General features: G+C 47.2%; 1 protein-coding gene across 3 annotated transcripts in view; it reads left to right on the forward strand.

Annotated features, from left to right (window-relative positions):
• The window catches only part of LOC138566633 (acylamino-acid-releasing enzyme-like), a 1029593-nt gene that overhangs the window by 666389 nt on the left and 339002 nt on the right, over nucleotides 1-24202 (forward strand). For all 3 annotated transcript variants that reach the window (XM_069644173.1, XM_069644175.1, XM_069644174.1), the window contains one exon: nucleotides 8514-8593. In XM_069644173.1, the coding sequence (XP_069500274.1) occupies nucleotides 8514-8593 (80 nt within the window). The remainder of the gene's footprint in view (nucleotides 1-8513; nucleotides 8594-24202) is intronic.

Here is a 24202-nt window from a genome sequence, read left to right on the forward strand (position 1 = left end):
GCCATGCGATTATCAGTGCGACTGAAGAGCTTATTTTATCGTAAACCAACACCCTGTGTACTGCACACGAACATCGCTTGCCTCAAGACGAACTATTTTGGATCGAGAGCAAAGAAAAATGCAAATCGCTGAATATTCTCTAAACATTTGACGTCCAATAAATGTACTTTGCCAAATGTACAATCTTGCCGTTTGCTTTTAAACCACAGTTTCATATTCCGAATTGTGGCGCTGTATTGTCAGATGATCTAAGACCCTGTGTACAGCAAAGGAACATCGCGTGCCTCAAAACAAACTTTTTGGAACGTGAGCAAATAAAAATGCAAATCGCTGAATATTCTCTAAACATTTGATGTCAAATAAATGTACTTTACCAAATTTACAATCTTGCGGTTTGATTTAAAAGTACAGTTTCATATTCCGAATTGTGGCGCGCTGTGTTGTGAGCTGATCTGTGTTGGTTTCCGGGTTCTGTGTGGAGTCGTGTAGAAGACGCCTGGGCGCGTTTGCCTACGCAGCACAGTCACGTCACGGATAGAGGCGGGGAATATGAATGTTTCGAGGGGATTGGGTCCTCCGACGTATTCCATATCTATGACATGTAATCACCACAGCTGTGCTGCTTTGGAAACTTTTTTCGGCGTCTGCGTCCTGCGTCGATGACGTCGATGCGCCGTCGTCGAGGGCCTCCTCCGACGTCCGACACCATCCGATGTGATAAGTAGGACGCACGACGCCCGTAGCCTCAGTTCCGTTTTTTCCGCGAACGTGTTGCTTCGTGATTCTCGGTTCACGCCTCGACTCTTTGGAGTTCTGTTCTTCTCGGTTCTTCGAACCTGTTCGTTTTGTGCAAATCCTTCGTGTGAGGATGTCTTCTACTTCGTCTTCGACCCCGCGTCCGGGTTTCAAGAAGTGCTGGGAGTGTGGGTCCAAGATGTCGGTGACGGACTCGCACGACGCCTGCCTCTGGTGCCTCGGGGAGGCCCACGACACGGATGACTGTATCGACTGCCAGTCGCTCACGTCCAAAGCCTTACGCGAACGTAAGAAGAAGTTGTCGGTAGGTCGGGTGTCCAAGCCCAGGAAGTCGAAGTCTGCGGGGCTTTCGACGGATGATTCGAGGGGTGACTCTCCGCGTCATCGTCAGAAGTCTCGTGGGTCTCCTTCTAGGAGTCGGTCTCGCCACTCCTCTGCCTCTTTGAGGCGTTCTCGGAAGCGCCGACACCGGTCGTCTTCCAGGTCCTCCTCGGAGGACTCTGCCCGGCACGTCGCTTACCCCACCAGCCGTGCGACGCCGGAGGAATGGGCTTCCTTCGGGAAGAAAATGCTGGCGATTCTTGAGTCGCAGGGTACTAAGCCGTCCACGCCCCCGAGTGGGGTCGGTCGTGTGAGGTCGAGAGACACCGCTCGCATGAGTGGTCGGCACGAGTCGCGGGAGAAGTCCCGTTCGGACAAGGAGACTTGTTCTTGCCGTACCCGTTCCAGGTCCCGGTCCTCGACGCGTTCGAGACCGTGTGCACCTGTGAAGTCTTCGAGGAAGACATCGACGTCTGAGGCGTCGAGGGCGTCGACAGGCTTTCTCGAGGCTCCGGCTTCGAGGAAGTCGTCGAGGCCGTCGACGCTCGGGTCGTCGAGGGACACGCTTGGGGCTCCGGCCTCGAGGGCTGTGTCGCCGCCGCCGATTCTGGAGGCGCTGCATCTGACGTCGACGCCGATTTCCTCGACGTCGACGCCGATCCTCTCGGCGCCGGTGCCGGTTCTCTCGACGCTGGCGCCGATTCGCTCGACGCCATCGACGCCTTTCGTAACGGAGGTACCCCGGGGCACGGGTGGACCCCCTAGGAAGGCTCTGGTTAAGAGCAAGCACTCTAGGGTGCCTTCTTTTCGCCGCCTGGACTTTATTTCAGAGGCGGATGAGGATTCAGATGGCCTGGTTCCTCCTCAGGTTCCGGATGACATTGTCTCGGGCCATAGTCAGTTTGACGAGTTGAGACAGTCACTGCATGATGCCAGTGGTCTGGACACCTCTCCGGAGGTGGAGTTTTGTAGGCCTGAGCCTGGCTCTCATGCTGATTCCTCGTACCGGCGCCTTATGGCTAGGGTTTCGGAGTACTTGGGATGGTCTGCTCCCCCAGGGGAGTTTGTGCAGGATGATCTGACGGACATCCTTGATGTTGGTCCCCCAACTGACCCGGTTCTGCCGTTCCATATGGCTTTACAGAGAAGGGTGGCGGCGGCTTGGACTGCTCCGGAGAGTCTCCCGGCGGTGGGCAGATCCTTGTCACGAAAATACCGTCCAGCCAGTGGCGACCCCTGCTACTTGACCAGGCACCCCACTCCGGAGAGTTTGGTGGTGCAGGCGGCCACGGCCCCGGCGAAGCAGGCGTCGTACCCTACCATCCCTCCTGATAGGGACGACAAACGTTTTGATGGCTGGGCGAAGAAAGTGTTTTCTTCTGGTGGTATGGCGCTTCAGGCGGCCAACTCCATTTGTGCCTTGTCGCGTTTCACGCACACTCTGTGGAACTGTGTTGCGTTAGCGGCTGAACATATTCCCGAAGGGGACGAACGGGATGGTTTCCTTGCTATGGTCCAGGATGGTAAGCATGCCATGTGTGAGTCCGTTCAGTCGGGTTTGGACTTCGCTGAATGCGTCAGTAGGTCCATGGCGGCGAGCACTGTGATACGCAGGTTTGCGTGGTTGCGGAAGTCGGGGTTTGCTCCTGATGTGCAGTCCCGGCTCCTCAACATGCCCTTTGACGGTGAACACCTTTTTGGCAGCAAGGCTGACGAGAGCCTTGAGAGGTTGCAGACCTCAAAAGCTGCAGCGAAGTCGTTGGGCGCTGCAGTTCGCCAACCTCCGCCTTTTCGTCCTAGGGGACAGCAGTGGAGGGGTGGTTCCTTTCGCTATTACTCATCCTTCAGTAAAGCGAGAGGAGCTGGCAGTCAAAGAGGCCAACGCAGGGGTACCAGAGGTGGACGACAGGGTACCCGTGGTGCCAAGGCCGCTCGGGCAGTTGCCTCTTTGCCCTCAGGTAACGCCGCAGCCGCTCCCACTCAGTCGTGAGGCCATGTCCCATGGTTCGCCGGTTGGGGGAAGGCTGGCGCAGCATCTTGTAGAGTGGCAAGCCATTACTTCAGATGTGTGGGTTCTGGAGATCATAACCCACGGCTACTGTCTTCCCTTTCGGCACAGGCCTCGCGACAATCCACCGGGGAACCTCTCTTTGCAGAGTCCGGATCCGCTCCTTGCGCAGGAAATTCAAGCCCTGCTGGAGAAAGGCGCCATAGAACTGGTGCCTGTGGCGGAGAGGAACAAGGGATGGTATTCCCCTTATTTTTTGATTTCGAAGAAAGACGGGGGATTGAGACCCATCATGGACTTGCGCGGTTTGAACAAACTCCTCAGGAAGGACAAGTTCAAGATGGTTACTCTCTCTCAAGTCCTCCAGGCCCTTCAGCTTCAGGACTGGTTGGTGTCACTCGACCTCAAGGATGCTTACTTCCATGTGCCGATCCATCCCAAGCACAAGAAGTACCTGAGGTTCGCGGTTGGCGACTCGCACTTTCAGTTTCGGGTCCTGCCGTTCGGATTGACCTCCGCCCCGAGGGTTTTCACCAAGCTCATGGTGGTGGTGGCAGCACATCTCAGGCAAGGGGGGATTCACGTCTACCCCTACCTGGACGATTGGTTGATCAGGGGGAGCTCTCCCGATCAAGTCCTGGATCATCTATCGGTCACCTGTCGCTCCCTTCACAGGCTGGGCTTCTCCCTCAATTTAAAGAAGTCCCATTTGACGCGGCTCCAGTACATCGGAGGAGTGCTCGACACTTCCCTGGGGCAGTGTTTTCCTCCCCAGGTGAGGGCTTTTCACATTCAGCAGATGGTGCACAAATTTCAGCATGCCCAGACGCTCCCAGCGTTCGAGTTCTTGAGGTTGCTCGGCCTCATGGCATCCTGCATTCTTCTGGTGCCAGAGGCTCGCCTGCGGATGAGATCTTTGCAGTGGGCCCTCAAGACGCAATGGTCGCAGTCCTCCGGCAGGATGTCGGACTTGATTCAGGTGCCGTCCTCGGTCGCCCGGGACCTTCTGTGGTGGGCCGTCGAAGGCAACTTGATGAAGGGGGCTCCATTTTGGCTTCCCTGGCCGGAGGTGACGATCGTGACGGATGCATCCCTCACGGGATGGGGAGCTCATGCCAACGGGCTGACAGTCAGCGGTCGTTGGTCTCCGTCGGAGTCCAGACTCCATATCAATCTGTTGGAGCTGAGGGCCGTCAGGCTAGCCCTGAAGGCTTTTCTGCCGTCTGTGCGAGGGAAGAATGTCCTGATCCTGACGGACAACACAGTGGCCATGCACTACCTCAACAAAAAGGGGGGGGCAGGGTCACTTCCTCTGTGCAGGGAGGCGATGCAGCTCGAGTTCTGGGCCATCCAGCAGGAAGTTTCGATCTCGGCAGTTCATCTGGCCGGAGCCGAAAACGTGACGGCGGACGCTCTGAGCAGGCAGAGCGCGATCTCTCACGAGTGGGAGTTGGCTCAGGAGATTCTCCTGGAGATCTTCGCCCTTTGGGGGACCCCTCAAGTGGATCTCTTCGCCTCCAGTGTCAACCGGAAGTGCGAAAGGTTTTGCTCGCGGGAATTTCCTCCAAAAGGAGCTTTAGGAGACGCGTTCGTGGTGGAGTGGTCATTCCCGCTGCTGTACGCGTTTCCTCCAGTCCCCGTCATCCCGCAAGTGCTGCGGAGGTTACGGAAGTTCGGTTCCCGGATGATCCTCATTGCCCCAGCGTGGGCTCGGAGGACGTGGTACCCGGACCTTCTCGACTTATCCATCTGCCCTCCACGTCGTCTTCCCTACCGAGACGATCTGCTCTCACGGGAGGGGTCAGGTTCTCCATCCAGAGGTCAGATCCCTCAACCTTCACGCTTGGCTTCTGAAAGGTTGAGGTATAAGGATTGGGACCTCCCTGAGGACGTGATGGAGGTGTTGCTTTCGGCCCGAAGGCCAGCAACAAAGTCTCTGTACCGTTGCCGTTGGCGTAAGTTCTGCGACTGGTGCAGAGTTCAGAATGTGGATCCTTTTGCATGTGACATCCCCATGGTTCTGTCCTTTTTACTTTCTTTGGCCCACAGGGGCTTGCAAGTGGGTACCGTTAAGGGTTACCTGGCGGCGCTGTCCATCTTTAAGCGCTCGTCTGAAGAGTGTTCTTACTTTAAAATCCCTTTGATTTCACAGTTCCTGAAAGGGCTCACTAATGTGTTCCCTCCGTCACCTTTCCTGGTGCCCGGTTGGGATTTAAATCTTGTTCTTAAGTTTCTTATGGGTGCTCCGTTTGAGCCTTTACATTCTTGCCCTTTGAGGCTGTTAACTCTGAAAACTGTGTTTTTAGTTGCGGTTACTTCCGCTCGCAGAGTGAGTGAGTTATAGGCACTTTCAGTTAAGCCTCCCTTCACTGTATTTCACAAGGACAGGGTTGTCCTTAGAGTTCGTCCTTCTTTTCCTCCGAAGGTAGTGACGGAATTTCATTTGGCCCAGAAGGTTGTTCTTCCGGCATTCTATCCTCCTCCGCATCCTGGTAAGGAAGAGGAGAGGCTCCATAGGCTTGATCCTAGGAGAGCTTTAAGATTTTATGTTTCACGCATGTCCCGGGTCAGAGTGGATGATCAACTCTTTATTGGTTACGCTGGAAAGCGTTTGGGGCAAGCTGTGATGAAACAGACTTTGTCTCGCTGGATTATTTTGGCCATCTCGGAGTGCTACCGCTTGGCGGGTAAGGACCCACCGGCTGGCTTGCGGGCCCATTCTACCAGGGGTATGGCTGCGTCTACTGCCCTGCAGAGGGGTGTTCCTATTCGCAACATCTGTGATGCAGCCACCTGGGCTTCAGTACATACATTTGTACGTCACTATTCCCTCGATTCCATCCGAGCACAGGATCTGGCCTTTGGCAAGGCGGTCCTTTGCTCTGCTATTTGATTGGCTATTCTAAATCTTGATTCTAAATTCTTTCCCTCCTCCTTGCTCTGGTACTGCTTTGGGAGTCTGTCATAGATATGGAATACGTCGGAGGACCCAATCCCCTCGAAGAACAAGTTACTTTCTTACCTGGTAACGTTCTTTCGATGGGATGGTCCGACGATGTATTCCATATCGCTCCTGCCCTGCCTTCCCCGCTGCAGAATTTCTTTTGCGATTGCAGCTTACGTTCCGCAAGGCTTTGGGCCTCATTACGACCCAGGCGGTAAGTTACCGCCTGGGCCGTGACTTTACCACCATGGCGTAAACTATGTTTACGCCATGGTGGTTGGCGGACTTACCGCCCCATTCCGACCTTGGCGGGGCGGTAAGTCCCCAATCCCCATTTACCCTTCCCCATTCCCATTTTTGCCCCATAGGGCATAATGGGAGTGGGGAAGGCGTTAATTACGCCACCGTAAATTACGGTGGCGTAATTAACTCCATGGTCCCTTAGCGCCATGGATTTTAACAGCTGCTAAAAGCAGGTGTTAAGTCCGCCATGGCGCTAAGGGACCTCGTACTCAGGCGGTAAGGGTCGGCGCTGTTTACGCCGCCGTAAAACCCTTACCGCCTGAGTCGTAATGAGGCCCTTTGTGTCTGACTGGCAGTTGACTAGTGTCACACGTTCTGGGGGAAAAAACTACAACTGAGGCTACGGGCGTCGTGCGTCCTACTTATCACATCGGATGACGTCGGACGTCGGAGGAGGCCCTTGACGACGGCGCATCGACGCAGGACGCAGACGCCGAAAAAAGTTTCCGAAGCAGCACAGCTGTAGTGATTACATGTCATAGATATGGAATACGTCGTCGGACCATCCCATCGAAAGAACGTTACCAGGTAAGAAAGTAACTTGTTCTTTGATAAAGTCTGTTTCAGGGGCGGGGGATTTGATTTAGTGCCGCAAAAGCAGGTGAGCCAGGTCGATGGGGGGAAACGATAGGATTATCAGAAAATGGCGGCTGATTTCGAGTGCGTTAATGGACGAAAAGTCGGGTAAGGTCCATAGGAAAGTTTTCTACGATCTACCGATTTATGCTTAAAAACACATGGCCGAACCGTAGGGACAATAAAAAAAAAGTCCCGGAACTATCCTTTAAGGATGTATTGTCTACTGTGTAGTGCAGTGATACAATTTGGTATGGTACTTCCTTTAAGAGAGCACCTGAAAAATGTCAAGCTTGCAGTCATGAAACGGTTCTTGTTAGTTTGTAACAGTTTCGGAAGTGTAGCAAAGATTTAGGGGCGTCATTACATGTTTGGCGTATCCCTCCTTACAAATGCACAATAAATAAAAATATCAGCAAACGGTAATACCGTTCCCGCTGCATGATATACCAATATTACTGGCATATTACATGCAGCTGGAACACTGTTAAATCCCCATTCCATACCGGCTGTTTTTTGCCAGTGGGGGCCTGATTTACCTCCAGCTTTTGGCTGGAGGTAAATGAGGTAACCCCCACCGGCAAAGTTGTAGTTTGCCAGTCCGGAAACATGTCAGTAAACGGAATTACCAGCATGTTAATTCCGGAACAGCAAATTTATAATGACTCCTTTATTCTAAAATGGCTCCCCATAGCTCACCACAAAGATCAGAATGAGATCATTTGCATATTTATACATAGGCTATTATCCAAGGCATCACTGACATCACTTATGATTGCTTCAATGTTTTCTAAAGAAAATGATCCACTATCCCACTCCTTTAAGGATAATAAGTAGGGTAATGTAGATGAACATTTAGCTCAACCCAGATGGTTCCCACTGAAGGTGCATTAGACATGATCTCTGCTTTGGATTAGTTATTACAAAGACCCAGCTCAGGTGTAGGGTGTTATTGTTTTGAAAGGCTTTCTATTGAAAGTTTGCATTTTGTTCATGCAGTTTTGGTTGACTGTATTCAATCAGTGTTTTCCTGCTTTATCAGGTTGCCACCATTTTAACACCCAACCACCGTCCTATACCCCCACCTCTACATACACATATACATCCATATGTATATGTAATTGATTGATTCCACCCAATGTGCACAAACAAATCGCAGACTTTAAAAGTCTTTTAAAAGATGAGATACCTTCTGTAAAGTCCCAATATGAATCCCCATGTATCGGGAATACTTGTTGCTGAAGGGCCATTGCATGTCAAATGTATCTGATGGCAACATGTATTTGATGTCTGCAGCATTTTGTGGAGACATGCAACAAGTAAGCATATTTTTTTCTCATCATTGTAGTTAACATTTCGTGCATTATATTAGAAATAGATCAAATGAAACAATTTGCTTGCTTAACATTTCACTTTTTGAGCTTGTAGCAAAGGGACCTGCCATAAAATTGTTGTTACATTTATTGTATGCATACATAGAATATTTTTCAAAATGTTGTACATTCCCACTGATATTCTCTCTCTCTCTCTCTCTCTCTATCCCTCTCGCTCTCTCTCTCTCTCTCTCTCTCTCTCTCTCTCTCTCTCTCTCTCTACGTTTGTCAGGTGGCGGCTGGACACTTCTGACTATCCAGGAAGACCTTCTAGTTGCCAGTTTCTCTTCTCCAAACTGCCCCCCTTGTGTGGTAAGGAGATTGGCAGCCTCTTGACAATTGTACATGTATAGACCTATAACATGCTTTCATTTTGCCCCCTGCAAATTTGAGTGGAGTAGTTGTATGTTCAGTATGTGAAAATAACATTTAACATATTCACATTTTCGATAATGTGCTTATAGCTGTTTATCAAATATTAAAATAAATGACAGGAACACGGTGACCTGTGTCACGAACTACCATGAAAAGAAACTGATATTGAATTCACTGCCGCTGGAAAAAAATAATGGGGGCAATGTTATGTTATGTTAAGTTGATTTATACTGTGCACTGTTATCTTAGCATGGTCTCCAGTCGCTCTTGTGGTTCTGTAAGTAAATGGGTTGGGTATGTTAGTGAGGGAAGAGGGAATAGGATAGAGGTTGTGCTTTTCTGTTGGCATTTGTGCGTGTTTGGATTGTGCACACTGGGGTTATTCTGTCTGGAAGGGCAACGTCTAGTGACTGGGATTTTGGTTCTTATGGTGGATGCGTGGGTTGTGTGCCTGAGGTGAGATTGGCCCATTAGATAGTGCGAGGTATGTGTGCTGGAGAGGAGCACGGAGTAGGGATGGTTAGTGGTTGATACCATGGGCCTCATTACAACCCTGTTGTAATGAGGCTATTAGCACCATGGTCCATGCCGGATTCCGCCATGGTGGATGGCGGATTTACCGCCCCATTCCAAGGTTGGCGGGGCGGTAAATCCCCATTCACCATGGCCCCTTCCCCATTCCCATTTTTGGCCCATAGGGCTCAATGGGAATGGGGAAGGTGCTAATTACGGCACCGTAAATTACGGTGCCGTAATTAGCACCGAGGTCCCTTAGCGGGTTGGACTTTAACGCCTGCAAAAAGCAGGCGTTAAAGTGTGAATCGGGCGTTAAGGGTTTAACGGCGCCGCAGCCTTTTACGGCGCCGTTAACCCCTTAACGCCAGGGTTGTAATGAGGCCCAATGTGTCTGTTGTAATTTTGGTTCCAGAATCTGTACTGTTATTGGATTATCTCGGGTCCCTGGTGATATTGCTCAGAGTGCTTGTTTTGTGCTAATCACTGTTGAATAGGCAGGTTTTCAGTCGTTTTCTGAAGGTGAGGTGGTCTTCTGTCGTTCCTATCTCGTTTGGGATTGAGTTGCATAGATTGGCAATAAAATGTGAGAATGCGGTTCCTCTGAATTTCCTTTGTTGGTATTTTTTTGTTTCTATTTGGAGGTTGTCACATGATCTTAGGTATTTTCCTGGTTGGTAGCGGTTGATCATGGCTTAAAGGAATTCGGCTCCTTGTCTGTATAGTGATTTTTGGGCGATGCAGAGGGCTTGGAAGTTAATGGGCCTCATTAGGAACCTGGGGCTAAGTGTTTAACGGCGCCGTAAAAGGCTGCGGCGCCGTTAAACACTTAGCGCCTTACTACGAGGCCCCTTTGCGGGACCCGACCTGAACGGCTGGTCTAGACCAGCCGTTAAAGTAGGGACCCGCAAAGGGACCTTGGTGCTAAGTACGGTACCGCAATTTGTGGTACCATACTTAGCGCCTTCCCCATTCCCATAGAGCCCTATGGGGCGAAAATGGGAATGCGGAAGGGCCATGGTTCAATGGGGAATTACCGCCCCACCAACCTTGGAATGGGGTGTAATTCCCCATTGAACCATGGCGGACCCGTTACAACACCGGCACCAACCATGGTGCCAATAGCGCCATGGTTTAGCGCCAGTGTTGTAATCAGGGCCAATGTTTTTTTCTTACCGGGAGCCAGTGTAGGCTTCTTCGGGCTGGTGTGGTGTCTTCTGTTTAGTTGGGTTCCCATTCCAGGTTGCCATTTCAATTGTGTGTCTGTTGCATTATCCTCTGGGGGTGAGATCATTATTTCTGGTTTAGTCAAGTTTAGTTTGAGGTTGTTGGTTGTCATCCAGCTGTATTTGTTGGTGAGGCAATTGTTGAGAGTGTAGTTTGGGTCTTGGATTGCAGCTATATTCACGATGAGTTGGGTATCATCTGCGTAGTTGTAGGCAGTCAATCTATGGTTTCAAATTATTTTCATTAAAGGGGACATGTAGTTGTTGAAAAGCAGTGGGTAGAGGCTAGAACCTTGTGGTACGCCACAGGAGACGTTTTAGTGTTTGAGGTAAATGGCATTAAGAACATTCTTTCAGTTTGGTTAGCGAGGAAAGACTTTAGCCATTGTAAAGTTAAGTCTTTTACACTGCATTCCTCCAGTCTCTAGTGTTGAGTGTCTGATTGTGTCGAACGCAGCTGATATGGTCAATAGTATGAGGGCAAATTGTGTGCTATGGTCTGCATTTATTTTTAGGTCGTCCCATATGGATAGAAGTGCTGATTCTGTTCCTCCCATGGGTCTGAATCCGACTTGCAAGTGGTCGAGTGTTCCATTAGTTTCTGCGTGGTTGAGTAGGAATTTGTATGTGTGGTTCTCCAGTAGCTTCAACAGATTCGGGTAGATTAGATATAGAATATTAAATAATGTACTCTTGCATTGCGCTGTATGAAATAGTACATTATTTAATTTTCAATTTTCATAAAGGAGTGGGTATATTCTTTTGTTACTCTAAGAGTGTGACATATAGTTTAGGTCTCTGTCGCAGGAAGACAGACATAATACCCAAGAAACGTTTTTCTGTATGTTAGATTAGATATAGGTCTGTAGTTGGTGGGATCCTCCACGCTTCCCTTTTCAGGAGTGGCATGATGTAGGCTGATTTGAAAGATTTTGGTGCTATTCCTGTGTTTAGGGATAGGTTCATCAGTAGCCGGAAAAAAGATGATGGGGTGCTGTGGTTGAGGATTTCTTTGGATATGCCTGGGGGGCATGGTTCGCTGGGGGATCCGGCGAGGTTACTGCCATTTTTTAGTGTGGATTCTTTTTTCTTCATCTATGGGTTCGAATTGGTCAAGTGTTGCTGCGGTTGGTGGCTTGTCGGTTGTTGGAGGTTCCGTAATTGTACTTGTGTTTATTGTTGCGTGGCTTGTTTCAATGTGTTAGAACATGCGATTGCAGGTCTGATATCAAGTCACTTATCCAGAGTAGACATTGTTAGGACAGTTTTTTTGAAGTCCAACTAAGGGCTTAGTAAAACCATTCAACTGAGACAGTATAAGACTCCATTGTTAGTATAAGGTTGTACCACCTGAGTATATGGTAGCGTAGACAGAGCAGCCAGCCATATTTTAGGAGGGAGATAAGGCTGTAGGAAAGTACATAGAACCTGTAGTTTACCAAGGATTCAATAGAAGCACTTACAACCAGAAGGTTAATTATAAATACAAGTAGGCCAAGTTAAGCCTTGTGGAAGTACTGGTCATAGAGTCATAAACACATTATAAAAACACAACACAATGCTCGAAGGTACACAGACCAAAACATAAACCTTGTTCAGAAAACTAACAGTAGTTTTTGGCAAGTCAGATCTTATCCTACACATTTAGTATAGGCTACACCTATTCGTGGGGAGTAAAACCATATATTACTTTCTGATTACTTTCGGTAATACAAGGGTGGTATACAAGGTCAGTTATTCAGTGACTCCCTGCAAAGAAATCACATAATCACCCTACCCTGTTACCAGGATACCTTGCAGAATAATGGAACACAGACTCAATGAACAGTATATACCTAAAACTACTTTTAGGATAACAGTTATACTAGGTGAGAAAAACCTCTTGGTCCAATGTACAATTACAGTTGCTTTTCAGATCCGCGGAGAACAGACTAAGGTAAGCAATAACTTTCTACACTAATTTAGGATTGCACCAGGCAGACCAAGATCAGCTACACCTACAGAACACTTTTTAAGAATGGCACACAGCTATTCTAGGCAGGTAAAACCGAAGGCCTCATTACAACTCCGGCAGTAGCCGTGCCAGTAAAACCGGCAGGCTGCCACCAGAGTTGTGATTTATTCTGGCGCCTGGCTCCATGGAAACACTGGGGGATTACGACCCCAGTGTTCTTGGAAGTCAGGCGCCGGAAAAATATAAAAATCCCCATTTCCTTTGAGTCCAATAGGACTCAATGGGAATCGGGATGACGGAAGCACCGGCACCGTTGATAACGGTACCGGTGCTTCCCGGAAAGGCTGCGGGCGCTGCCGTCCCGCCCACCAGGTCAGACCTGGCCAGCGAGACGGCAGCCACCCGCATACACGGAGTGTGCCGGTCCGCTGACCGGACCGGCATGCTCGTAATGACACCCCTAGAGTTGTAATATACTATTACAGTATTCGGATCAGTGGAACACAAACTGAGGTAAACAATAACTCTAACTTATTTTAGGATGGCACACAGCTAACCCAAGGTAAGTAAAACCTATATACTTTTTAAAAGAGCTATCAGCAATTTAAGGGCAAGTATATCCAAAGGCAGACTTATTCTAGGCAGGCTAACAGCAAGTCAGGGGAGGCAAAACCCAAGTGGAGCACTCATAACTCATACATTTATATCCTAACAGGAATATTAAGGTAGAGGCAACAGCATTAATTTTGGGTAAGAGGCACAACCAATTCACAGGTGAGTAAAATAACCGTATATATACTTTTCAGAATGGGACAACACACATCAAGGTAAGTAAGAACTTTTATAACTGCTCACTCGCAGAGTGACAGTTACCAACCTACTCTTTCACAAGTAAGTACTTTTAATCACTTGTTATACTTTTCAAGACAGAATCTTTTACTTATCCAGTCCTTCCCTAGTCTATTGCATGAGTTCACTCAGAGGCAGAAGATGGCCCCTAGTGGTCTAGGAGCCAACTGTAGGCAGGGTGAGATATGGTTATTTTGCAAACAAAAAGTCAAAGTTCCTGTGGAAGACTGTTCAAACAAGTAATTAGTAACCCGGCGAGAGTGAAGCAGAATGCAACAAGCATTCTGATTGGCTCTTGCCAGGTCCCTACCCGGCCGGGAATCCCTCCGTCGGGATTCCACGGCCTTTGTCCCCGGCGGGGGGCGGGCCATCCTCGCTCCGAGCCTCCCCGCGGCTGAGAGGCTGCATTCGCCCTCCGCCGGGGACTCGGGTAAGTAATTTTCTTTTTTTTTTTTAATCCCTTCCCTCCCACCCACCCCCCCAACTTACCTTCTTGGTCCTACGTCCCCGGCGGGGGGCGAGGGAAGCCTCCAGCCGTGTGGCTTGTGAACACTTGTGTTCCCAGCGCATCCACTCCCGATGGCCGCCATGGAAAGGGAAAATGGACGCTGCAGCGTTTCGGGACAAAAAAAAAAGCTTTTAGTGCCCCGGTTACGCAATTTTTGCGGGCCGGGGTACTAATAGCAATAGAACCCTCGCGTCAGGGGCAATACCGACTCTGGTAATGCCCCGACTCTCGGGTTCTATTGCTTAAGTATTTCACTTTAAAGTTAGTTAGGGCCCAGGGACTTCTGAGAAGACACCTTAGGAGGATTCCAGCAGTGGGCCTGAGTGAAGTGGATGAGAGCACTCTAAATAACAAGAAGCACCACAAAGCTTTACAGAAATCACAAAGGCTTAAGGTAAGTAAATACGCCAGCCAACACAGTACCTTATCACGGGAGAAGAGTTGCAGCAAGAAGACTTCAGGATCTGCAGCCAAAAACCCAGTTGTTGAATTCCTTTACCATGAAGACTGAAGACAGGACACTGGAAGGGCTTTTGCAGCAGGGATCACAGGGAAGGCTCTAGGCATGAGGTTATTTGCATGGTTTACTGAGCACAGAAGAAGAGATTGCAGCGGGGGAGACTTCAGGATCTGCAGCCAAAAACCTTGTTGCTGAATTCCTTGTCATGAAGACTGAAGACAGGACACTGGAAGGACTTCTGCAGCAGGGATCAACGGAGAAGGCTTCAGGCAAGAGTTTCTTCACAGCTGGATGGGGCTCTGTGGTTTTGGCACCATTTTCAGGAGCATGAAGAAGACAGAATATGGCCGATTGGATTTGTGCCATTAATCAGGTCCAGCACTCTGGTGAGGAGACTTTAAGGACTGGAATCATGTCTCTAGAGGTCCAGTAGGTTGCCACCAAAGTTTCAGCTCTATTCGAAATTCGGAACACCATGCAGTGCACGATTGCTTGAGGTCCCAGTGTATTAGGATATTGCAGCCTGCAAATTCGCAGCATGACGCAGGATGGCTCAAAAGGCAGCTCTTCTTAAGTCTGGTGGATCCCACCAGGCTCTGACTCGGGATCATCTTTTTCATAGTCCCCAGGTTGCTTGAAAGGAAGGGTAAAATCAGGCTCTGGTTACACAGCAGGCTCTCTGTTTGCTGAAAATTGTCTCAGCCGCGTTTACATCATCTTCCTCTTCGGATTCAGGTCTAATGGTCGACTACCTCTTCAGCTGCTAGGATCAGACTTTTATGGAGGAACCCAGCCAATCAAACAGATTTGCAACATTCAAACTTGGGGGGGTTGGCAGTACTTTCAGGACAGCCAGCCTCTGAGTTTGAACTGTATTCTTGCAGTCAGGCTGGAAAACAAAGGGCTGGAGAGTTGTGGACTCCTCCCTCACTTCCTGGTTTCACAGACACTCTGGAGCCTGGGCAGGCTTGACCGAGGTCTCTCACCAAAGATAGAAATCACACAAAGGACTTTCCTGCCCTGGAGGGCAGGGAAAGATCCAAAAAAGGACAAGGAATGCCAAAATGCCAAAAAAAGAAGGCAGAGGCCATTTTGGTAAAATTAGCACCCATGGGTGCCTTTACAGCGGCTGTGGAAACAGCATGTAATAAAGGTGCACCAAATTAGTAAAAAGGTTAATTGCCAACAGCCATTTAAGGTAAGCCTGTCCCTGTAACATCATTGTTACAGTGCTAGTGAGAAAGGGGATACATTGCATCTCACCAGCCTCCTCATAAGGTAGGGTGTGCTGGATTCACCTAACAAAATGTAGAAGAGATAGAAATATCCTTTTCTACTCTTGGGAACTGTAGTTCTCACAAGGTAAACCAGAGAAAGTAAAAGGGAAGCCCAAAGGGCAACCCTGTAACAATTAAAAGGTATATACCAAAAGTTGTCAAAGAGGGTACAATTAAAAGGACACAATGGAGAGTTTTAAAAATGACACCCATAAAAAGAGTAAAAGGGTCTATGAGTGTGGAACAAGGTTCCCACTCACTGAGGTATTAGGAAAAATAATCCTCCAGTAAAGCAAAACGTTCTGGGGTTCTAACAAGTGTGGTAGATTTAACACTAAGGTTAAAATCTTACATCACAACATTATTCTCCATACTGCTTTTTAGCAAGAAGATTGATGCAGCTTTTGAACAGATCAAAATGTATACATTGTATTGATCCTCCTTATCCTGTTCCCATTGCTTTATCCTTGCTGCCACCGGATGTCTTGAGGAAGGTGACTTGTGTGTTGAAAACTACATTTGTCCCATCTACTCCACCAGAAAGCGCCCATAATCCTCTACCAATCATGAAAACTTTATGCCAAAATAGGACATTTTTCAGAGACCCATCAGGAAAATGTGGTAATGGGGACTATGATAATAAACGTGTAGATAGAAAGTGTAAAAGATATAAAAATCTGTTCATCACATCTCCGCAACTTCCTCATAACCACAGCCCTGGAATGTGGGTGTATCCTATTAGTAAAATTACAAACTGATATAGTGGTGCACAAAACAAACATTTAGCTCAGATACCAATGTAAGAAACCCAAAGGTCATAAGGACCATGATCCAAGGAAGATCTACATCAAGAACCTGTTGAAGAAAAATATGCACAGGACAAATTAGGCCTACCACCGCGCTAGCCAAAAAACGTACATTTCCATTAGATGATCTTGCTAGGCCCAAAAAACAGAAGAACTATCTGCCAATGTCCCAGAATAAATCAAGCCAAATAAAAGACTTGTACAGTCTAAGCTTGGTCCTGAACCGCCATAAACATAGTGTCAATACGTTCAGGTTCATAACTGGTTGATGATCCATAAACCTTAGGTAAAGAATTGTATGCTGTATACAAATGGATTTTATTGAAAATCTATTGCGTATATCTTGTCACAAGCAAAGGTCTTTTATTACAAATTTCATAAAAACCGTTTGCATTTCACTTGTATGAGTAATTGTGGTTTGCCTTTCCAACAGTGTAAATCAAATGGCCTACTTGTCACAACAAGAGGCTAATAAATCTGTGTTTGCATTTCAAATGGGCACATTGGGCCTCATTCCGAGTATGGTGGTAGTCATGGCGCTACTTGCGCCATGACTACCTCCCATACCGGAACCGACTCCTACCTGGTTCAATGGGGATTTACCGGAGTAGTCCGACCTTTGCGGGACCGGTAAGTCCCCATTGAGAAATCCATTACCATTTGATCCCCCCTAGGGCTCAATGGGAATGGGGAAGTTGCTAATAACGGTACCGCAATTTGCGGTACCGTTATTAGCTCTGAAGTCCCTTAACGGGTCCCGTCCTTAACGCCTGGTCAGACCAGGCGTTAAAGGAGGGACCCACTAAGGGACCTCGTAGTAGGGCGGTAAGGGATTACCGGCACCGGCCTCCTTAACGGTGCCCAGTAGTATCCCTTACCGCCCTACTCGGAATGAGGCCCATTGTTTTCATAATAGTTCCATTACATCTTAGGCCAACATATGTTTTTGTCAAAGTCTAATATTAAAACCAAGTAAAACCTAGAGTTAAGAAATAGGACATGTGAAAAGATTATATATAAAATAGTGCTGCATTATAAGGCAATAACAACTATCTTAAATTCAAAAACTCAATCTTTTCAATACATTTGCATATATATAGTCCATTGCTCTCTAGCATTGAACAGGAGGTATATATGGCCAGTAGGACAGCTCTATGGATTGAGCTCTCGCTACTGCAATCTGTGTTTGAACCTCAGGTCGCAGGTTCAAATCCCAGCTAGGCCAAGTCAGCCTTTCATCCTTCCGAGGTTGATAAATGAGTACCAACGTCGGTTGGATGATATTTTATGTAAATATGCTCTATGTAAAGTTCCTTGGCGAAAGCGCTAAATAAATAATTGTATATACTTCGAGGCACCAGGTCGTTCTGTAGTACATGGGATTTATTTTAACTGAAATGACCTATTCTAATCTCACATTACAATATAGAAGCTTTTTTTCTTGTACGTTTTAAATCCACCATAAAATTGATGGTGTTTGGTAAACATTCCCCAATGCTTCGATCAAAAGGCTATTTACTACACCAAACCATTAACCATCGTTCAGGTTAAAACATGGATGTGGTTGTTGCATCCTTGAGAGATGTTGTCTTGTCCTGATAAAGTTATGAATAGAATTGTACTGCCCTGTAAGACAAAGACAATTATCTCATAGTAATCTAAATCGCAAGGTTTCAGTGAATGTGTACATCTGTAGTGCATTGCTCTTTGTCACTGGTGAACACCTAGGGATGGCTACTAGATTGTGCTGTGGAATGTATGGCTTTTTAATTGGACTTGCATAGTCTTCTCTCACATTACAGATAGAAGAGGTTTGCTCTTGCATTTTTGTAATATTGATGGTGTTTGGTAAACAGGCCCCAATGCTCCAATTGCAAGGTTTTTAACTACACCAAACTGTTGACCCTCAATACGTGTGAAATGGGTATGTGGTTGTTGCATTCTTGGGAGTGCACCCGGATTACTTGTTGGTGTCCAACAGGTCATGTTTGTGTAGTCTGCATTCTTGGGAGTGGTCATCTTGGGCTACTAAAGCTATTAATAAATTACAACTTCCCTATAGTTATCTTGCATGGATCTAAGATATCTCAAATGTAAGCTTTCCAGTTAATGTGTATGCCAATAGTTCATTGCTTTGTGGCTCTGAATCTGAGGTGAACTTCAAGGGATGGCTAAAAGGTGTGTTGGCATGTATGGCTTTTTTTTAAGTGTAAAGCATCTATGTTTACATTACAGGTAGAATGTTTTTAATGATGGTGTTTGCTAAACATCCAACATCTGTGTAAATCCCTTCAGCATGGCCCCTAAAAATATCACTTCTGAGAGCTCAGACATCCCTATCGCCTCTACCAAAATGGTGGCTCCCCATATCACTAGGGCTATGGCGACTTCTGGATGCACCTCCCGTTCTCCATGTACACAGGTGATTTCTACTCTTTCCGGGGAGTTATTGATTTGTGATAACACAAAGTCTGCCTAAACTGCCATCTACCTACTATCAGAGTTGAGCACTCAACATTTCCACAATAGGGTCCTCGCCCCATTTGTTCTTCCCCTCCCAATAATCCTACCAATAGGCAGCTTCCTAATCAGAATCTTTCCCAGGCCAGCTATAGCTGGTATCCCATCACTAATTTCGTGTGGGCAATCTGCCCTGCCTTACCGAAGTTTTAACACTTTGGGGGAGCACAAATGATTATTGTAGTAATGTACCGACCAGATTGTCTTTTATTTCTTTTTGAGGGTCCAGGTGGGAACAGTGTCTGATGCTCAACTTTGGCTTGGATTCAGGATCCCCTGGTGGAGGTAGATGTAACTTACCTTCCCACTGGGCCTTATCAGAGGAGTATCTAAGCTCAGTAGTGGCCCTGGTGTTCTGATGGGTCTCCTCAAGTAAGGGGCTTTACAATTGTTTGACTGCCCTTTGTAAGTAAGGTGGGAGGGATTTGGTGAATTGGTTTCATATTACTATAATTTTTACCTTGTCCAACATCTTATCCATGAACCTCTTGCTGAGAATAACCTTAATTTTCTATTGCAACTGCTAAAGGGTTTCATAAGCTATAAGCAGTTGTTGCCTATAGAATTCTGGATCGTGGTCCATATGGTCAAGAACCCTTACTAGAAATCATTGTAAGCCGTTGTACCATCTACATTTAAGACCTAGTATGCTCCCTGCAGATCTTTGATTAATAGGGATCCACTTTATATTTTTCATCTATCTTGAGCTAACTAAGCAGTTGAGCTGATACACTCCAACCTTCAAAATGTAGTAAAACAGCCACTGTTACAAGGTGTCCCAGATACGATTCAGCTACCCTCTCACAGTTCATTTAGGGTTGGTGATGGCAGTCTTTATTTCCCCCAACACCTTATTGCGCCTTTTCTCATAATCAACCTGGTGTTCTCTAACCTATTTCAACAGATCTTATAAAGTCATCCTGTCTTGGCTCTCAACTTCAGTATCTGTACAGGAATCTGGTATGGTGAGATGTATCCTTTGTAGGACTTCTTTCACTGGTCCTGCCATCAATAAATCACTACCTTTTATCATCGTAGGGAAGTCTGAGTCTATCTCCTCGGGCTTCCTGTGGGGTTTGGTTAAATAGAGTTTTGGCCCAGGGATATATATAGGCTTATTTCGAAATGGGTCCTGCTAGGGAATAATAGTATTATTTTTCCTACCCAAGGGATTCATGGTTTTCTCATTTTCTCTCCAATTGGTTCCCTTGGATTCCGTGGGCTCATCCTAACATAGTTCATAGGAAAAAGGACAGGTGGATCTAGAGCCTTCTCTAACGTCATGCAATGATGTCTGTATTCGACATTTTGTAGCATCACTTATAGGTGATGGTAGCTCAATTGATCCACTTGCCAGCCATAACTATGGCTTGACGGTTCGGTTGTATTGTTCCTCCCTTAAGGATTCAACTACGATATGGGTAGATCTTCTACTACAGGCCCTCTCCATTCCAGTGTCCGACACCACATATCATGGAGACAAGGGGATTGACCATTCACAATTGGAGGGATAGGATTAAAGTCCTGTTTGTTTTAGAACCAAAGAAATTTGATTTAGGGAGTGGGAATTACCATCACAAACATGCCCTTCCTGGAACTTGTGCTTTGAAATGGCCAACTAACGTCTACCATCACTCTAGAGAAGGGAACAAGACAGGGATGTCCCTTGTCACCCCTACTCTTTGCTTTGGTGATCGAAGCATTGGCGGAAAGGGTTAGGGATGTACATTTGCATATGGGGGTTTGATTGTATAACCACAAATTAATAATTTCACTGTACGCTGACGACATGGTATTGTTCATTAAGGACCCTGGGGAAAATTTAAATCCGATGATGAGGGAGGTTCAGAGATTTGGGGAAGTGTCAGGGTTGCGGGTGAACACATCTAAATCAGTCTTGTTCCCACTAACTGAAGCAACATCCCAATTTCAGGACATATGGGGATTTCAATGGCACATGACTTCTACAAACTAACTGGGCATCTCTATCGCAAGGGACCCGCTGATGGTGTACCATAATAACTACCTTAAAGCTCTGAGCAGTGCCAGAGAAGTCCTGGATAGGTGGAAGAGGCTCCCACTGAATGTATATGGGCGGATATCCGTGGTAAAGATGAGGCTTCTTCCGAGATTTCTTTATATCTTTTTGAATGCCCCAGTGGCGGTCCCCGGGGATCACTTTCCTAGATTGAAAACTGCTATACTCCAATTTATATGGACAGATAAACCGGCCAGAGTCTCGTGGGACAAGTTGGTGGCCCCTGTGTCAGAGGTTGGTCTGGCGTTGCCGGAGTTTGAGTTCTACTATGAGGTAGGGCAAGCTGGGTTTTTGGTGTACTGGCACAGGTTACAGCATGACAGGAGCCATATTGAGGTGGAAAGAGCGGTAGCCACGCCTAATCTGCTTAGGTCGGTTATCTTGTTGGCCCCGAGCCGGGTGCGCTCCCCGAAGAATCTGGTGGAAGTAACGTGTAGGGCCTGGACTAAACTAGAACAGAAAAGGAAGGATGGAGTTTTATACTCTCCCCAGCTCCCGGTTATATATACGCCGGGGATTCCCCTTACTAGTGAGAAAAGCTTTGTGGACATGACAAAAAAACTGGGCATTACATGCTTTGGAGATCTGTTTCCTGGAGGAATGTTCGTGTCCCTGGAGGTTTAGTACATTCCCTGACCAGCCGCCGATACCCCCCATTCTGGATAAGACACTTAAGGGCCTGATGGGGAGACGTATAACCACGGGGTTGTATTCGATGTCCATTCAGTCCAGGGGTATGGGAGCGTCGCACCCTCGAGGAAAATGGGAGAGGACACTGGGGAAGGAGATCCCGGAGGACGCATGGAAATACTGTTATGAAGGCATAAGGAAGGGTGCTATTAATGCTGGGTATAAAATGATCCATTTTAAATACATCCACCAATTTTATTATACGCCTGCCAGAATCAAGGAATTCTTTCCGGGCGCTACAGGGAGATGTAATAGGTGTCACCTGGAAGGGGCGGATTTCCTTCACGCTGCTTGGAGCTGCACGAATATACGACAGTGTTGGGAAGGTGTATTTGAAATGATTCGGGGTATTGTTGGCCAAACAGTGAACCTGGATCCAATGATGGGATTGTTGGGCTACACTAAAGAGGTTCCTAGGGGAACGCGCAAACTGGTGACTCTGCTCTTCATATTAGCTAAGTGGTGTGTGGCCATGCTATGGGGGAAAGGTAATGCCCCAAAAATTTCCCAATGGAAAGATGACATTATGCATTGTAATGGCATGGAGAATGGGTGGGGGTCGTTGAACAGGCAACGGTGTGGTGATATGGGTATGTGGGATGCGTATACACATTATTTGCTTCAACAACCTGCTATTGAAGATACTGGGTCTTTGGTGGGCGGCTCTGGATGAAAGACTTTGGCGAGCAGGCCTGGGGTCAGCCGCTTGATGCTGGCCACAGGACGAGCGACGCTGGGGGATTGAGATGTCTGTTCAGTGGTAATAATGGTAACAATGGTTAATGCAGTCTGTGCTTTAGAATGGCGGTCAAGGTTATGCCATGGTGTGTCAAGGGGGGAGGGTATTGTGGGGTTTGTTGGTATATTGTGTTGGTTGTAGGTATTTCCTTTAAGAAAATTAATAAAAACAAATAAAAAAAGTGTGCTTTGAAGTGAAACAACATAATTTTCGTAGCCCGAGTGTCCCCTCTGCCATTTCCATTGTTAATGATCAGCACAACCAAGCCCCAGCCTCCTTCATCTTTCTTGAGCCCATCTTGGATTAGCTCGATCTCCAGGGATTAAACATCCTAAAAACCTTTAATTCTTTGCCACAAGCTTTCTGGGAAGGAGAGGTTGCGATAAAATCCTAATGGGTCTAAGGGGATGAACTAAGAAACAAAAGCTGGTGATTTCTATCTTAAAATGTGTCAGGATGGGAGGTAAGGAAATCAAATGAAACCCTGTCTATAGGACCTAATGTCCAGAATTCAATTCCCTAATCTAATTCCAGAATTCCTTGGGTGTCCACACCCAGCACTGTGTCCTTCAAATCACACAGTTGCAGGATGGTTTTTAGTGCCCAGCACATAGATAAAGCCAAGATGGTACTGCAGCCCCCCAATCCATGAAAACATCAGATTATCTGACTAATATACCCATCAGCTGACCGTAGAAGTCTGGATCGTCTAGGTTAGGACCATATGCGTTGACTTATACCATACCTCTACCTGCCAGACAACCTCTCTAGCTTGGACTATTGTAACAGTCTCTTTCTAAATCTACCTGCCTCTACTCTCTGCAACTAATCCAGAACAGGACTGCGAGACTTGTCCTTGGCCTCAAGCCCTGGGATCGTATCTCTCCAGCTCTGAAATCTCTTCACTGGCTCCCAGTGGATGCAAGGATTAAATTCAAAACCTTCTGCATTGTCCACAAGCCTTTCTGGGGCCTGGGTCCAAAATACCTTCAGCTATCCCTCTGCAAATACCTCCCATATTCGCTCCTCTACCTCAAACTCACTCGGGGTCAGTCGTTTTTCTAAGAAACAAGCTGGGGGTAGATCTCTGTCTTCGGCTCGAGCCTCCCTCTGGAACAGCCTCCCTGCCACTCTAAAACTTGAGGAGAACCATCTCCGGTTCCGGAAGCACCTCAAGACCTTCCTCTTTTCTTCTGCCTTTGCTCTCCCTCTCCCTTGCTGATCTGTTATCTCTTGGCACCGTGCACCTGGCCACCCTCTGTCTTTTGGGCCCAGGTACCTGCTCATCCTGTCACCCTCCCGCACTGCCTCCGGCCCACCCTTTGCACTGGGGTCTATAGCTGTACCCATACAGCCCCCCCCTTTTTCTTCCTGCACTTATCGGACCTACCCTGTCTGCTGCCTTAAACCTAGCACTTGCAAATTGCTGGCTGCATTAACACTGTTTGTTGCCTTTATTATGTATTTATTGTTATTTATCTGTTTCTCCTCTGCTTTGTACTTTTCCCATCCCCCCTCTCCCATGCACTTGCACGTTCTCAATGTCACTGGGCCTAGTTAGATCGCTGTTTTGTTCTCCCCTGTTCCCCTCCCTTGCCTTGTCGCGCTCTGAAACACTTGTGTACGAGCGCGATAGAAATAAATATCAATCAATCAATAACATATCTCCCCTGCGGATCGATACATGACTTGGTAACCTGGAATGCAACTGAAAAATGAATAATTCCAATAACCACACAAGCTTGCGAAGAGTAATCAGTGAAATACCTACTACCCCACCTTCTGGAAAATGTCCTATTCACATCACCTACTGCATGAGTCATAATATTAGAGGAATAAATATCCCAATTAAACATAGGAAGCTGGAGGCGCAGGTTAAGAGGGAGAAGAATGATGTTAAACGGTTTCAAGAAACGCATATAAGGAATAAAGAAAAAAACATGCTTCGGCTTAGGCAGTTTCCACA

This window comes from Ambystoma mexicanum, chromosome 2p (assembly GCF_040938575.1).
Source record: "Ambystoma mexicanum isolate Mex_15411 chromosome 2p, UKY_AmexF1_1, whole genome shotgun sequence".
NCBI lineage: Eukaryota > Metazoa > Chordata > Amphibia > Caudata > Ambystomatidae > Ambystoma > Ambystoma mexicanum.